Consider the following 15,968-nt stretch of genomic DNA (forward strand, 5'->3'; position numbering starts at 1 on the left):
AAACAATGCAATTTAACTAAAAATAAATCTTGAATGAAATAAACTAAGGAATAATACAAATGAAAATGAAGCCTATTAATTTAAATTCTGGTTCTATAATAAATAATGCAAAACTGCATAATAGTTCTTTTTCTTTTTAAAAGTGCAACTGAAAATGTATTTTGTGCCTTAACAATTGGACTTAAAAAAAAAAAAAAAACATGATTGCGCTGATTTACGTCATATTTGTTTGGACCAGCAGAGGGCGCTGGTAACACAGTGGTCGGTTGGCATGCAGATATCTTGCAGTGAAGAAGAGAAGCTATGCTAGCAGACAGAGCTAATAGAAAAACGTGACTTTTACAGATATTCTTTCGGTGCTAAAGGGGTGATGAATCATTTATTAACATATTTAACAGTAGAAGGCGGCCAGAAAGAAAGTATTAGCAGACTCTGCCCGCCGCCTACACTTGTGGATAGCAAAAAAGTACTGCGATTCAATTTTCAGAAAATCGATATCAACCGTGATACCTATGAATCGATTTTTAACTGCCTCACGAATAATCGTTACATCCCTAATAGATTTACATAACTTGTTTTCTTTAAATTACACTGCCTTTTGTGCATCATTCAGTGAAGGAATTGCAAGGTATTTCGTTTTATATTATAAAAAACTGTTGTTTTAAAGGGGGGGTATTAAAATTGACTTTTTTAAGATTTATATCATGTTACTATGTCATTCCCTCATTAAAAACATGCCTGGAGTGTCACCTTGATTCATTCATGTACGTTTGAGTAATCTTTAAAAACTCTGACGGCAGCCATTTTAGGTATAGCTTTGCCTGAGTCCTGCTAGGAACGCCCCCACCTCCTAGGAACGCCTCTGTAGTGGCGCTGTTGTTGTGGGCTTACGCGTGCTGTGTCAAGTGGATGTTATTGTAACCAAAAACATATAAAAAATGAAATACCAAAAGCAATGATGTCCGGTCGGATATGCCAATCCATTTATTGTAGAGAAGAACAGATGTAATGTCCAAAACCAGAATGATGTAGTTATTGCAGGGTATGAAATAGCAGTAAAACTCCACCTGATGTTCCCCTACTGCAAAAAAAAAGCCTTCAGCGTGCAAGTCAGTAAGTGTGTGTTGTATCCTGTCCAATCACAGCAACGATCTGACTCAGAGCGTAACACTACAGTCACTACCACTCTATGGATGGGTGTTGTGACACAGACTGTAACCGGACTAAATGGTGGTCCGTTATACACTCACTCAAACACTTACTGACTTGCACGTGTGTACACGCCTGGACACCTAACAATTTTTTCAAAGAGTTTACATGTTACGTAGACGGTGCTACATAGTCAAGCACTCCTGATCGCTATAGCTCACTCATGCCACACCTGCGTCTACGTGTGACTGATATATTTAGGTGTGCGTAGGTGTGCATACGCTTTAATGTGTAAGACATTAAAGCGTCTGCAAATGTGTTAACACGTCTGCAAGCACACATGCGTACGTGACTTGTGCATTGTGCCAGTATACCCATTTTAAGTCTATGGGAAATGTAGATCAGACGTGTAGGCCCAGGGTTTGCGTTCGTTTACGCGTTCGATAGACTGGTGCGCATTAATTTAGAAGCGATCCACCCCCCATAGCGCGTGCGCACGAGTGGAGAGATTACTTCTCCTCCAACCGTACTTTAGAACTCCTCATTTTCAAAATGTAGAAAGTAACCAAATCCAGTGCACAGAAAAACAGAAGTAAACAACATCCATGCGTGTTTGTATGAGTATTGAAGGGGGAGTGTTCATGGCTGCGTCAAACAAGCTTGGAGTTTCTTAAAGAGACAGAAGCGTCATGAACCGTGTGCTACAGAGGGAAATTTCTTGTAAGTTTTTTTTTTTTTTTTTTTTTTTTAATTTTTGCTGTATTTTTCAAAAAAAAATTGGGTAGCATAGTTATTTGAGTATGCTATAGACTGGTACTATGTGCCTGAAAAAAACATGATACCACCCCCCCCCCACCCCTTAATTTAATCAATACAATACTTTGTTTGTTATAAAAATGGATTTTTCTCCTATTACGTAAGGTGAGTGTGGGTGACATCTACAGGCCAGACTCATGGTTGCAGTAAGATATTGTTTTTTCCAGTAAACATTGAGATTTTCTTTTCTTTTTTTTTTTTTTGTAAATAGCACAGGATCTTTACTTTTTTGACACTTTTTGCACACTTTGAATAAACTGAAAAACTTGAATTTACAGACAGCCACAGTTTGATTGTGACCCACAACAATCATCTTTTTTTCTGAGGCAATATGCTTTGAGGCTTATCGATCACTGAAAGATAACCTGCCATATACAATAAATGATTTAGTGGCAGAGTTGCACTCTGCACGCCCCCTTGAGATGAAAACCTTTAAGGTCTCTTTGATCATAATGCCGGTGGACCGGTTTATTTTGACCGCTTTACATACCATAGCATGTTCCTCAGGTGACGTCTCAGATACTAGTGAGCAGAAATTTGTTTACCACATGAGAGTTTTGGATCTAACACATTGGATTCAGTGTGTTTTTTGTTTGTTTTCAAGCAAGCTCTTTAACTCTGGATTTTCCAAAGTTATCTCTGATGCTTTCCATATTTATTTAAAGGGTACCCATAGTGGCAAGGTATGTAACAAAGTGTGTTTAACGTTTTGCCTATAAAGAAAATATGTGCTTATTTATTTTAAAAACTCATTTGAAGTACTTTTTTTTGCTCAATTTTGTACTTTTAAAATAGAATCCATGGGGAGCAGCCATTTTTGGTCTGAGCTGACATGAAGTCGTAGCTTCCTATGCAGTGTTTACATAGGCTCTTATTAGATTTCCCTGATGTTACTTTTTCACCTCCGCCAACAAGGTAATGTTTTCATCAGACCGTCCATCTGGGAGGACATTTAAGTGATTCAGAAAAAGAAAATCTGCTATAAAAGTACCTATTGCCATAGCCACCAGCAGTGCTAACGTCACTTCAGGTCTCCGAAACGTGCATAAAGGCGGTAAGCAAGTTTTTCCTCCTCCTGGAGGCTCTACATGGACTTTTAAAGAAAATAACTCTTTTCATTGAGTTTACATTACAAATTCACTTTATAGGTACCCTTTGAAACTTAATAAAAATCGGACTAAATATCTGTTCACTTTGACACTCAATTCAAACCTGAATTTGATAAATATTTCCTTCTTTGATTGATTGAGTAAATGAGCTATTTTGCATTTTTACGTCCATCTCATTCACTTATGCTGCTGAGAAGCGTATTACATGTAGATCAATCAACAGCTAGGTCCTGATTAGAGCCCCGAGGCTAGAAACACGTTCCTCGACTTTGCGTGCTTGTGACTGGCATGAGTACAGATATGCTCTAATAACCCGATGCATTATTTAGAGCTCCCCTCGTTACATTTAGTGTAATGGCTTGTCAAGGAAAAATACAATAACGTTGGACTGCAGATAAAGACAGTGATCATTCAAAAATATAGTGAGGGACATGGGTGTTTTGATTCACAGTGAGTGATGAGTGGAAATGCCTGCAGGGAGTAATTTGCCCAAAGGCTATAGCACTTTTATTCATTAAATGTGTCTTTGTTATTCATCTATGCCATAATTGTGTAATATTTTAGTACTACATGGTGGTACATTGTTGTAGTTTCTGTTTTTAACTCACTCAGCGCCATTGACGAGATAATTGTCATTTCAAATCCAAACGCTCAGTGCCATTGAGGAGAAAACTTGTCAAATGCGTTTTTACTTCACAAGTTTTTTTGTGAAGTATCCAGCAGCTCACAGCATCACATACTAACACAGAACATGTGTGGACCTGAGTAGATTATTGATAATGTTGCGATCGTGAGATAAAACCATCAACTAATCATGTCTGCGTGTCGGGAGGAAGAGGAAGTTACGTCTGTGTGATTGACGGGGGAAGCAGATACAAAATACAGTAAAACATTCCACTGTGAGCCCGATAGCAAAAGAATAATAATTTTCCTATCAAAAGCCTTTTTATTAGAAGGAAACCAATGTTCAGATGTTATAGTTTTCAATAAAGCAAAAAAATGCTTCAAAGTCACTTACAATTTTTTTTTAAGAAAAAGCCTGTTTTCTCAACTTTTCGCTCTGAAACTGGCGATTTGTATAAAACTTGTTCTATTCAACTGCTGATTACGTAAGAACTAAACAAGCTACAAACAAACAAAAAATTCTGATGAAAGTAGAGACTAATCTTTCAGAATCTGTCAGATTTCAGATTGTCATAGTACAATATATTCTGAAAATGGCTGGCACTGAATGAGTTAAAGACTTGCAGTTAGTAAAATGTCTCTAAAACGTGTCCCTGTTGTAGTTGTCCTCACTTTGTTAGCACTGTGTGCTCAATTGTATGGCATTCCCTTCTTGCTCTCAAACAAACTGATGATAAGGTGAGCCTTGTGACCTGAAGGCACATTCCCAATATTTAGGACACGTGAAGTATGTGTGCTCGACCTTAAACACCTGTGTTTAAAGTCAAGCTTGTTTTATCACCTATGTATTGCGTAGTAAAAATACTTTTTTTTAAAGAAGGTAATCTATTTATTACTGGTGACTCATTTAGCCTTTGTAGTTTGATTTGTTGTGATTAAACAGTTGCACTTTGCTCTTGGGAAGAAAGAGATTTGTGAGAGAGAAGAACACGAGAGACGATCAGGAACAGCAGGCAATGAGGACATACTTTTTCCCTATTTCATACAGCTCTTTTAAAGCTAGAGTAGGCTATTTTCTCCTTTTTAAGTTTTTGGTTGAAATTTTCTTTATGTCCTGATAGAAATTAAGATCTTATTTACTCTGAAAAAGGAACAAAGAAAATCTGTCAACTGTAGCAGCTTTAAACCTGTAATAACTTTGACCAATGGAAAAAACAAACCGTTTTTTTAAAAAAACAATCATGTCTCCTTGCTCGTTCCCGATCCCTTGCATGCACGAGCTCACACTGAAAGCGTGTTCCTGCTAACAGAGTTAAAACAAGAGTTTTTAGTAACGTTTTTTTAACCTATGTAATGGTAAAGTTTATTGTTTACTTACTGCTCAATGAGACAAAAAAGTTTCTATACAATACAAGCGATGAGCTGAGCTCCTCTTCTGCAGCAGCTGTGCCCATGCATGTGAGTGGGGGTAAAGGCGGAGCCGTTGAGGAGGCTACATTCAAAATCATGCTAGCTTTTGAAAATCGCCTGCCCTACTTTTAACCACCATAATGGGTTTAAATTTAAATGACTCAATCGTGATGTGGTCATCAGATTTTAAATGCAACTGCTAAATGTAAAATTTTCTCTTCCCTGAACATTAGCCTGGTCCTAGAGGGCTCCAGTCTTGTATGTCGTAGTTGTTTCTCCAACTTGAAATATGGTTATTTTTCTCAGCTAGCTCTGCTTCAAACGATTCTCCACAATCAATCGGGTGCAATAAGTGATGTTGTAGAAGAAGCCAATAAAAAACATACTGCACTGCAGCACTTAAATAGTCAACATAGCTGTATAAGGCCTTTTGTCAGTCTCTTTTCTATATGTCTCAAGGGCCAGTTGATCCTAATAACTCCATTCAGTAAAGCAAATTTGCACTTCTAATGGGCTGTGTATAATTACATACAGGAACTCATTGTTTTGATGTTGTGTTATTCATGTTCACAGATGACCTAATTAAAAAATGGCAACAAAAGTTGTTAAGACGTTCAGTTCAACCAGTGTTTTGGTAATTACACCTGAATGATTAAGAGTTCTGTCAGATGGGTTTTAATTATTCAGTTGCACGTCTTACAGGAAAGGCGGGTGATTCATGAGTTTGTTTAACTTCATATTGGTTTAGTTACCCTTCTCTCCTTTGACATGTTGCCTCTGTTTCGGTCTGCTGAAAGAAAATACATTTGCTCGGAAATTGCACTGAGAGGAGAACAGTGTTTGTTTATAAAAATGCCATTTTATCTGCTCTGTGTAACACGACTTCAGCAGTTTCCATAAAGTGAAATTAGATCTTTCTTGGTTGCTTTGGCTCAACAAAGACCAACCTTAACCCCCAACTCCTGGCAGAGCTCGGACGTTGCTCTGTTTAAAAGGTAGACAGGAGAGCTAAAGTTTTGTTGGCATATTGAGTGACGAAATGAGAGGCAACTTTTTTTAGTGCACGCTATTTAAAGTATTAGTTGCCAAGCAAAATGAATGTGTTTAATGCCATAACTCGAAAATGTGTTCAGTTATGAGTTTGCAAATTGAATGGGCTTTTTGCCTCCTGCCTGTCCTTTGGAAAAATGTAGTTTACCACATTTCATAAGTAAAGTTCCCCAGGGCTGTTTTTCAATCTTGACCTGGCCTCTCTGTTTAGTGATGGAGCCTACGGTTGTGAGCACGTCCACTGAGGCCCCTGATGAGTTCGACAGGAATGCACCACGGATCTGCGGCGTGTGTGGCGACAAAGCCACAGGCTTCCACTTTAACGCCATGACCTGTGAGGGCTGCAAGGGCTTCTTCAGGTATGTGCCTTTATTTAGGCTCTAGACATGTTTTCACACCAGCAGTATGTGAAGTCACAGACACACACACACACACACAGTCTTATTTGTATAGCCAACATGAAAGTTACCCTGATTGGAAATAATATGGATTGACTAAGTTATTGACACACGTACACTTCTGCATGGAGCCACTTGTCCTAAATAGCATATTTAATGGACACCCACCTGTTTATATGCATAAAACATAATTGCCACTCGGTTACATCGGACTACACAAAACCACAATACACAGTCGTCCAAGTACTAATGTTCAGGAGCAGATCATGAATACAAATGATTCAGCCACTCACTTTCCATTGATACAACAGAAATTACTGATTTACTCAAAGACCAGAGTAAATCAAGTCATGATTATTTGACTCTGTGTACGAGTTATTTCTCCACTTGTCTATTTCCCTCAGCAGTGTCAATATTTTAAGGCAGTTGGGGAAAAGAAGGGCATGTGTAAAAAGTCTCCTGCTTATTTTTCCAGATGGCTCATCGTTTCAACTTTCATAAAGCATTTTTGTCTTTGTATGTATTTCTGCTATCTTCTTTGCATGAGTTTATACAGTCCTGTCAATCACTAAGAAAACCATTGTGGTCTGTGTTACTTTTCGTAAAGCCTCATCTTCTGCCCAGGATTTTCTTATTGTGTCAGTTTTTGTGCCTTTTAACGCTATCCAATTTCTGAATGCTAGAGTTTTATTATGAACAAACCACACAGCACTTACATTTTTAATTTCTCTGAGCTTTTATAAAAGACAAGACTTTGACTTTTTGTGCCCACAGTTTGAGACTGGTTATTACATTTTCACAGCTAATGTTTTTTCTCTTCCTTTAGGCGCAGCATGAAGCGTAAGGCTGCCTTCACCTGTCCCTTTAATGGCAGTTGCACCATCACTAAGGACAACAGGCGACACTGCCAAGCATGTCGGCTGAAACGCTGTGTAGACATTGGCATGATGAAAGAGTGTAAGTATGACAGGTGACCCATTTATCCTGAGGGCTTCAAACACTGTGTATTACAACAGATGTTTAACTGTCTGCCCAGAGCATGGAGTGTAAAATGCCAGGATTACATAGTGGAGCCAGTATGTGGCAACGTTTGGAGCTTAAAGCAATAATAATGATAATGATAATAAGAATATACAGTGTAGTAGCAGTTAGGTTTAAGGGACTTGCTTACGGTCCAACAGTGAATTTGAACCGGCAACCCTCTGGTTACAAGCCGCTTAACAAATAGGCCACCGCTGTGCAGTTGATGTGGCATGTCAAATCACAAACTGAGCTCAAAACCAGAGAATTGTCTGTAGTTCTCTGGCAGAAAGATTTCTGCTGCTTTAAAGTTCGAAATGAGCACAGTGGCCTCATTCATTTATAGATGGGAACCACCAGGGATGGAGGTGACCAAGAACCCACTGGTCACTCTGTCAGAGCTCCAGAGTTATTTTGTGATGAGAGAAGAATCTTCCATAAGGATAATATTCTCTGCAGCAATCCTCCATACAGGCTTGCAAGACAGGGCTCGAGACTGCGACCAAAATTGTCACATCCGCAAGTATGTTTTCAGCATGTAGGGACCAGAACGGGACTATGATGCCAGGCCAGATGTTCAGCTGTGGTTCTTCCAGAGCAGTGGTCTGCAACCGGCGGCTCTAGGGCCTAATGTGGCATTTTGCAATGGCTCCCTATAGCTTAAAAAAAAAACTATTGAAATAAACAGTTGTTTTTTACATAGGCTATTAATGATTAATGACAAATAAAATCAAGACATAACAATTTGTTAACCTAGAAATAAATCACATTGTGACTCACCACCTTCCTACTTCATCTCCTGCAACATCTACAAACCATCAACTTTCCTGTGGCTAACCTTAAGTTTTAAATACTGTTTTATTTCTTGATGTCAATTTTTTTTATTTTATACTGTTTTTAAGTTGCCATTTACATTATCAATATGAATCAAATCAAATAAAATCAAACATTATTTTATATATATTTAACTCTATATAATTTAATTCACTGCATTGTCTTCATTGAGAAGGTATTTTTTCAGCTCCAGGAGGGCTTTTAATCCAGGCAAGATGAGGAAAAATGTTTCCTTGTAGAGTAAAGGTTGCAGACCCCTGACCAGGGGAAGAGGGTTAGGAGACCCCACTATCAGAGCTGGACCCTCTGAATTTAATTCCATGGGGTAAAGCAATGCAGATGCTAAGTTGGTTATGCTACTGTTAAGTTAATTCAAGTACAGCCTTTCTGTAAAATAAAATAAAAAACAGAATACATGTAACCTGTTGTTATGCTTTGAAAAACTTAATATTGATACTAAAACATTTTGCAAATATCCCAAGTCATTCATCAGCATGCATGGCTATACTGTGTGCCCCCCCCTCGGGTTCAAAAAAGGGGTGCGACCAAATTCTGTGCTGGTGTGACTACAGAAGTTGGTCGCACCAGTGCTACCACTGGAAAAGTTAGTGTAGAGCCCTGCAAGATAGATGGGCCAGACAGAAGACACTGCTTAGTAATGGACAAATGGCAGCCAGCAGGCGTCATATTTAGAAGAAACCAGGCAAATGCAATCCATTCAGTGAGGCGTGGTGGTGGCAGCATCATGTTGTGGGGATGTTTTACAGCAGCAGGAACTGGAAGACTAGTCATGATGGAGAGAGATGAATGCTGGATAAACACTTGCTCCGTAGTGCTATTGACCTCAGTCTGTGGCAATTGTTCCTTTTTCAACAGGACAGTGACACTCAGCACACATCTAACATATCAATGGACAACTCTATAAAAGTCTTTTAAAGAAAAAAGAAAAAAAAAAAAGGCTTTACACTGTCCGGTCCCTGATAATTGTGTTTAAATGAACCGATCCGATCACATGATGGAGCAATATATCTAATATACAATAAGGCAATATTTCTCCCAGGCGGCTTTGCTACCCTGTTTTGATCCAGTTCCACAGAGTGAAAACCTTCTCGTCGCTTGCCTTCTCTTGCTCTGTGCTCTGTCTCACTCCAGGCTTCTCTGCACGGCGTGCATCATTTCTTGTGTGACTTGCTTTATTCCCACATCCAAGTAATGATCTTTATAAAACGAATCAAGTACAGTTGCGATAAAGTGTGGACGATCTTGGTAAAACATGCGCTGAACAACTCTGTGAATGTCCTTGGGTGGCCAAACCAGAGGCCAGACTTAAATCCCATTGAAATCTCTGGAGAGATCTGGAAATGGCTTTACATTGACCCTTCCCATCCTGATGGCACTTGACAAGTACTACAGAGATGAAAGAATGGGTGAAACATCCCAAAGATCCATAAACAAACTATTGAGCAAGAACTGTGAATACTTATTTATTTTTGTTTCTTTTTTAAATACATTTGCAAACCTATTTTCATGTTCTTTGTTTTTGGTGTTGAATTTGAACTTATCTCATTTTGAAATAAGGCTGTAACTTAACACAATATAGGTGTAAAAAGCAGTGAATACCCTTTATCCCATAACTTTTAGGGCTGGCCCTTATTCTTTCATATTATATTACTTCCTCTTGTTACAAAGAACTCTGAAAGCTTGCTGTGCTTGGGGCCTACTGTCTCTTTTGTAAATGTTATGTAACATTTGGTCTTGAGGTCAAGTATCTCTGGGTCATTGCTCCCCTGGTGTGTTTATATGTTCTATTTAAACAAGTGAAGCCTCCCCACTTTGTAGTAATGAGACGTTATCAAAAGTTGAAACATTGTATGTACAATGTAGTCAGGGCCCTTCTTTTCAAAGAGTGTGTTTGTTTTTAAAGTCTGCAAATAGGAGCTCTGTGTTTTCTTGTTTTCTCCTGATATCCAGATATTGTTCATAGGCCTCTTTTAAGGAGCAGTCTGTTCCTTCCTGCTGAAGGTTTTTTTTTTTCCACCCCCTGCTGAGTTTCTGTGCATATTACAAGAGAAGTGGAAGTCAGAGACTGTGTTGTTACTGTGCTGGAAGGAGAGCCAATGTGATGGTGTTGCAACAACAACAACAAAAAACAGAACGTTGTTAAGACTCGGCCCTTTTCCTCAGATTTCTCTTTGTTTTTGTGAGCTAATTTAGTTGCTAGCACAACAAGGAGCCATCAGAACAAATACAATGCGTTCAGTGTAGTCGGTAACAGTGGTCTCCATATGGACCCATCTCCTCCCTCTTTCTTCTTCCTTAGAATAACAACCTCCCTTTCGCCAACTCAACACAGACATTGTTGTCATCACATATGAAAACACAAGAACATATTTTTTATGTGGTTTATATCAATCTGTTTTCCCCCCAAAATGAGTTTATACTTCTGACTGTTTCGTGTGAATGTTTAGTCCTCCCGTACATGTAAAGCACAGCATTTATCTTTTTGTTGCCTCTGCAGTTATTTTGACAGATGAGGAGGTGCAGAGAAAGAAGGACCTTATTCAGCGGCGAAAGGACGAGGAGGCGCAGCGGGAAGCGGATAGGGAGGCACGGCGACCCCGACTCACTGATGAGCAAAGTCACGTCATCACCACACTGGTAGAGGCACACCACAAAACATTCGACGACTCCTACTCTGACTTCTGCCGCTTTAGGGTACGTTTCTGCATCATGGTACCACACCAAACCATTACATTTGTTTTGCAGATCAATATGTTCTTTGTGACTGAGCCTTTTGATATCCTGCTTTCCCCTTTGTAGCCCCCTGTGCGTGACGGTCCAGTAACACGAAGCGCCAGCAGAGCAGCCTCTCTTCACTCCCTGTCTGATGCCTCCTCTGACTCTTTTAGTCACTCTCCAGGTACAAAAAAAATGAAAGTGCATGTTATTTAAAAAAATAAAATAAAATAATATGAACTTCTGGAATTAGGCTACAGTTGGTTTTAATGTCCATCGCTCTACAGCTATATTGGAGTTACTTAGAATTTTGTTAGGCAGCTGTACTTTAAATCCAGCCCCCCCTGAAGACACCTAATGGTTAGTCGTAAACATCAGTTCAATAATGAACTGTTAATAACGGAGTGAACACTTCGGGGAAATATCACATGGCCCTATATTAATGCTTAGCAGAGACAAAGAAATCTGCCACCGCAAACCTCATGTTGTATGTGACATTTCATGGAAGATTGATTTCAGAATCATCTGACATGCTCCACAGTCCTCTGCTTTCTAATTGTATTTATATAAAACGTGTAAAGTCAGAGAATAAGTGAGACCTTTTATCTTGCTGTCATATAAACTTTGTCTTATCTCTCCCCCTCTTATCTCCACCTGCTGCCTTTTCTGGTCACTGCAGAGTCTTTAGATGCCAAAATGAACTTCAACAACCTGCTGATGATGTATCAGGAGCAGGGCAGCAGTCCAGATTCCAGTGAGGAGGAGGCTTCCAGTTACTCCATGTTGCCTCACCTGGCTGACCTGGTTTCCTATAGTATCCAGAAGGTTATTGGTTTTTCCAAGATGATCCCAGGCTTTAGGTATGTACACATTTCTTTGGCTCTGACACAACTTTGTTAGACCATGGACATTTTCTAGACAAGGATGTGAATCATAGTACTTTCTTTCTAAGAACGACATCCTCTTCATAAAGTAATTGCATTACTGTACTACATCTACTACGACTAAGCACCTTCATTTTTTAATCTAAAGCAACAACAATTGTCAATGAACAGACTTTAATGTCTAAATAACAACCAATGCACTAAGAGAAACAGAGCAACAGTGAGTTCTTTAACCACAATTTAGAAAAACAGAATGATCTTATAATGTGCTAAAACAATAATGCTTACTAAGCCCCAAAACAATTATATATTATTAATAATGATAAAAATTTTATTATTTTATTTGAATAGTTTGATGTTTTAAAACACATCCAAGACTCCAGCCTTATATCATAACATGGACAAATCCTGCTTTCTTATGTGTTTAATTAGTTGTGACTAAGTGACTCTTCCCCTCAAAGTGTGCCTGACACCTTGCCTGAATAATAAAGGTTTACATTGATGGCTGTGGTTTAAAGGCCACTCATCTCAAGTAGATCTTAAGTTTTGCAACAACACATTGTCACAAGGGTAAATTATCTGGTCTCCTGATTGTCTGATCTAATATCAGATCGCATTCCCTATTAGGGAGTGAACAAACAAACACTCTTAGTGTGAACCAGGGCCCTCACACATGTATTACCTGGTATTGAGAGAAGCACACATAGAAAAGCTGTAGTCAACCCATCACTAATCTGTAATTTTGTTGTTCGACTTTTCCTATACAAATAAAGCACCTTTACTTCTCTAGACTGTTTGTTACTTTATTAATCACTTCATTTACGTGTATGTCATTAATTGGTGAGTAGTACCAAAAGTATAATATAGTATGTAATACTGTATAACAGTCGGTAGAAAAGGTGCTTTTTTTTTCTTCTTACTATCCATAAAATAGATAGCTATTCATAGCTTTTCTGTTTGTGATCTGCCTTCTACGCATAGATACTGTTACCTTCCACTATGCTTGGTTGAACGTTATGTTGACTAATACACAGTGTCTGGGGGGCAGGGTATCACTCTGAAGTCAAGCCTGAAACAAGTCGGAGCCTGTATTTCTTGAACGTTGTCATTCTAGCCGACAGCCAACGATGGACACAATGGTTACCTTTGGAATGTTTGTCCACTTAGATCCATTTTTAAAAAGCTAGAATTCCCATAAGATTTCTACATTCTGAGTAAGAAAAATAGGGGTGCAAAATAAATAACTTTTTTTGGTCTGGTGTTATGGGAGCACCGAAGGTTGTTGCTTGGCGTTCACTTTTGTTGAATACATGTGTTCTGCAGCCACCTCACAGAATAGAGGGATGCAGGGATTACATGATTTAACTTTAATTTAAACTGAAAGTGAATAAAAACAGCTGCACAACATGTCTGTTCTTCAAAGCCTCAGAATATGAAACTGTCTAATGAAATTACTGAAGACTAAATGTACAAATACCTGTAATCCAGATGAAATGACAGCTTTGTAAATTGTATTACAACAGTTACTATTTGAAAGCACTGAACGTTCTGATATCCTATAGAATATCATCATCAGTGACGTGCCGTCAGGGTAGGCAAGGTAGGCAGCGCCTACCCAAGGGTGAATTGATATTTTGATTATTTGTTTTAATTACAATATAATTATAAATTATTTATTTTTCCATTTTCAATAGACTACAGTACCTATAAGTTTGAAAGTGTCCGCATTTTGTGCGTTTCATAGCCCAAATTACTAAACAGCGCTATTTCCTGGAACAGCTGCACAGTCTTATTCCGCTGTAAGGCAGAGGGAGGACACGCCCCCTCCCAAAGGCACGTTGCTCCTCTGCCTCCGTTCCCATTGCATGTTTTTACGTGTTTGCGCATGCACAGTCAGGTCCCCAAGATGACAACCATTTACGTCCAAAGGCAGCGTAGAGAGCTGCCTTTGGACGTAGCCGTGCTATGCTAAATGCTATACGTAAGTTCACAGTACATTAGTGAATTGATGCCATGTGATCACTGCTGCTACGTTCTCTAGCGAGTGGGCGGGATAACACTACAGACAGGATGACAGAGCTAGAGATGAAAGAGAAACTTTTTTTTGAGGAAAAACAACAGCTTTTAAAAGATGGGAGATGAACACCTGAGCTACCAGAGCTTCAGCAATGGTAAGGTCAGAAAATGTTTCATACTTTCTACAGTGAATGGTGCAAAAGGAAGGATTAAATTTGTGGATGCTCCTCACTGCTTCAGTGTTCCAAGTTGTTGTTGTTGTTGTCATTTTCTTCGTGTTTCTGTGTTTCCAACACATGCGCTGCCGTGTCATGAGATATATCTTGTTGGGAGAGTATGGAGGCTATATTAAATAATTGTTTATGTTTCTTTATTGGTGTTTTACGATGTTGATTTTGTTAGATGGCTAAACACTTGTTCATGTGGATGTTGTTGGGTTTTTTCTTATTATGAATTTTATATTTTGATAAGCGCATTGAGATGACTTTGTTGGAAATTGATTTGAATTGAATTAACACTTGCCTGCAGAAACATGAAATTGTCATTGGTGGTCTCGATTTGCAACATGCCTATCCAACCCTAGTGGTCACGGCACGTCACTGATCATCATCATCCATGTCTGTCTTCATTTATTTCAGTAATAGTAGAGGATAAGGATGTACACTTAGGACTTCATTTATTACCATATCGCGGTAATATGAAGTAAACACCGATATTGCAGCCTTGCATATTGGCCAATACCAATATTGATCAAATATCAGCATGAATCATACATGATTTTTTTCTCTCTCTCTGTTTTTTAAGAAAAAAATAATTACTTATTTTGTAGTGTGGAATGTTAGAAAAGGCTTGATCATGTGATGTTACTTAAACAGAGAACAATAGTTAACAACAGTAGGCATGAGAAAAACAGATCTATTTATTATTAACCAATTGGTTACAGAAATTTTAACCTTCAACATAATATCGACAATTGAATAAAATAAATAAAAAATTAATTGAAAAAATAAAATAAAAAAATTGGAAAATCCAGAAATTTTAATCCGTTATTCGTTTTCAGGCTAATATCGGACCATTATCCGATATCGAAATCGGATCGGGACACCCCTACCTGCTGGCGGCATTGGTGTGACTTTAGCAATAACTAAGGCTCATCGCCCCGGCGGCATCAATAAAAAATGATCTGGGGGGCTCGGCCAGTGCGACTGTGGGCCGGCGGGGAGACTTGCAGCGTCCCCTTGGTGCCCTAGGTAGCTGGGGATGTAGTCGTTGTCCTTGGGCGGGCTTCTGCCGGTGCTGCATCTATTCCGGGTTCTTCTGGCCTAGGGTCCGGTCCCTACTGGCTCTGGCCGTCTACTGGGCGAGGGCCTTTGCTCCTCCTTTGCCCTCCCCTCAGGATGTTGGGTGGGGGTGGGGTTTGTTGGCAGTGGGCCTTGGGGTTGGGGCTTTCTCGGGTGTGTACGTGGGCGGTGGCTGCCTCTCGGCTTGAGATCTTGGGGGCGCCTGGGGGGCTGCTCAGTCATGGGAGGATGGCCTGGGGCTCCTTGGCCCCCACTCTTTCTGCTGGCCTGGCTGCATCTTCAGGGCTGGTGCGGTGCTTGGTTTTGCTGTAGCGGTTCTTGCACATACATTGGTCTACGACGCACAGAGCTTAACCTTTGACACGTTGATCCCAAATACCAGTTTTAGGTATAACCACTCACTCCTTCCCTCTGTCGACAGCCACCACCATTATAGCTAAGCTTCACACTTGTCACCAGAATGGCTTGATTACACAACACAATATGCACAACTACAACTTCACATCTCACTTAAATAATTAACTCTTCCCCACCCTTTCTATTTCCTACCTTGAGTCTCTCCTCCCTGTTCCCTTCCCCCTCACCTAAGTGTAAAGATGGTGCGTTCACACCGAACGCAAC

At 39.5% G+C, this 15,968-nt stretch overlaps 1 protein-coding gene across 3 annotated transcripts in view; it reads left to right on the plus strand.

The window, feature by feature from the left end:
* The window catches only part of LOC114463028 (vitamin D3 receptor B), a 47,406-nt gene that overhangs the window by 22,033 nt on the left and 9,405 nt on the right, over positions 1-15,968 (plus strand). For all 3 annotated transcript variants that reach the window (XM_028446249.1, XM_028446248.1, XM_028446250.1), the window contains exons 3-7: positions 6,370-6,517; positions 7,383-7,513; positions 10,929-11,125; positions 11,231-11,330; positions 11,826-12,006. In XM_028446249.1, the coding sequence (XP_028302050.1) occupies positions 6,372-6,517; positions 7,383-7,513; positions 10,929-11,125; positions 11,231-11,330; positions 11,826-12,006 (755 nt within the window). In that variant the 5' untranslated portion in view covers positions 6,370-6,371. The remainder of the gene's footprint in view (positions 1-6,369; positions 6,518-7,382; positions 7,514-10,928; positions 11,126-11,230; positions 11,331-11,825; positions 12,007-15,968) is intronic.

This window comes from Gouania willdenowi, chromosome 5, assembly GCF_900634775.1.
Source record: "Gouania willdenowi chromosome 5, fGouWil2.1, whole genome shotgun sequence".
Lineage (NCBI taxonomy): Eukaryota > Metazoa > Chordata > Actinopteri > Blenniiformes > Gobiesocidae > Gouania > Gouania willdenowi.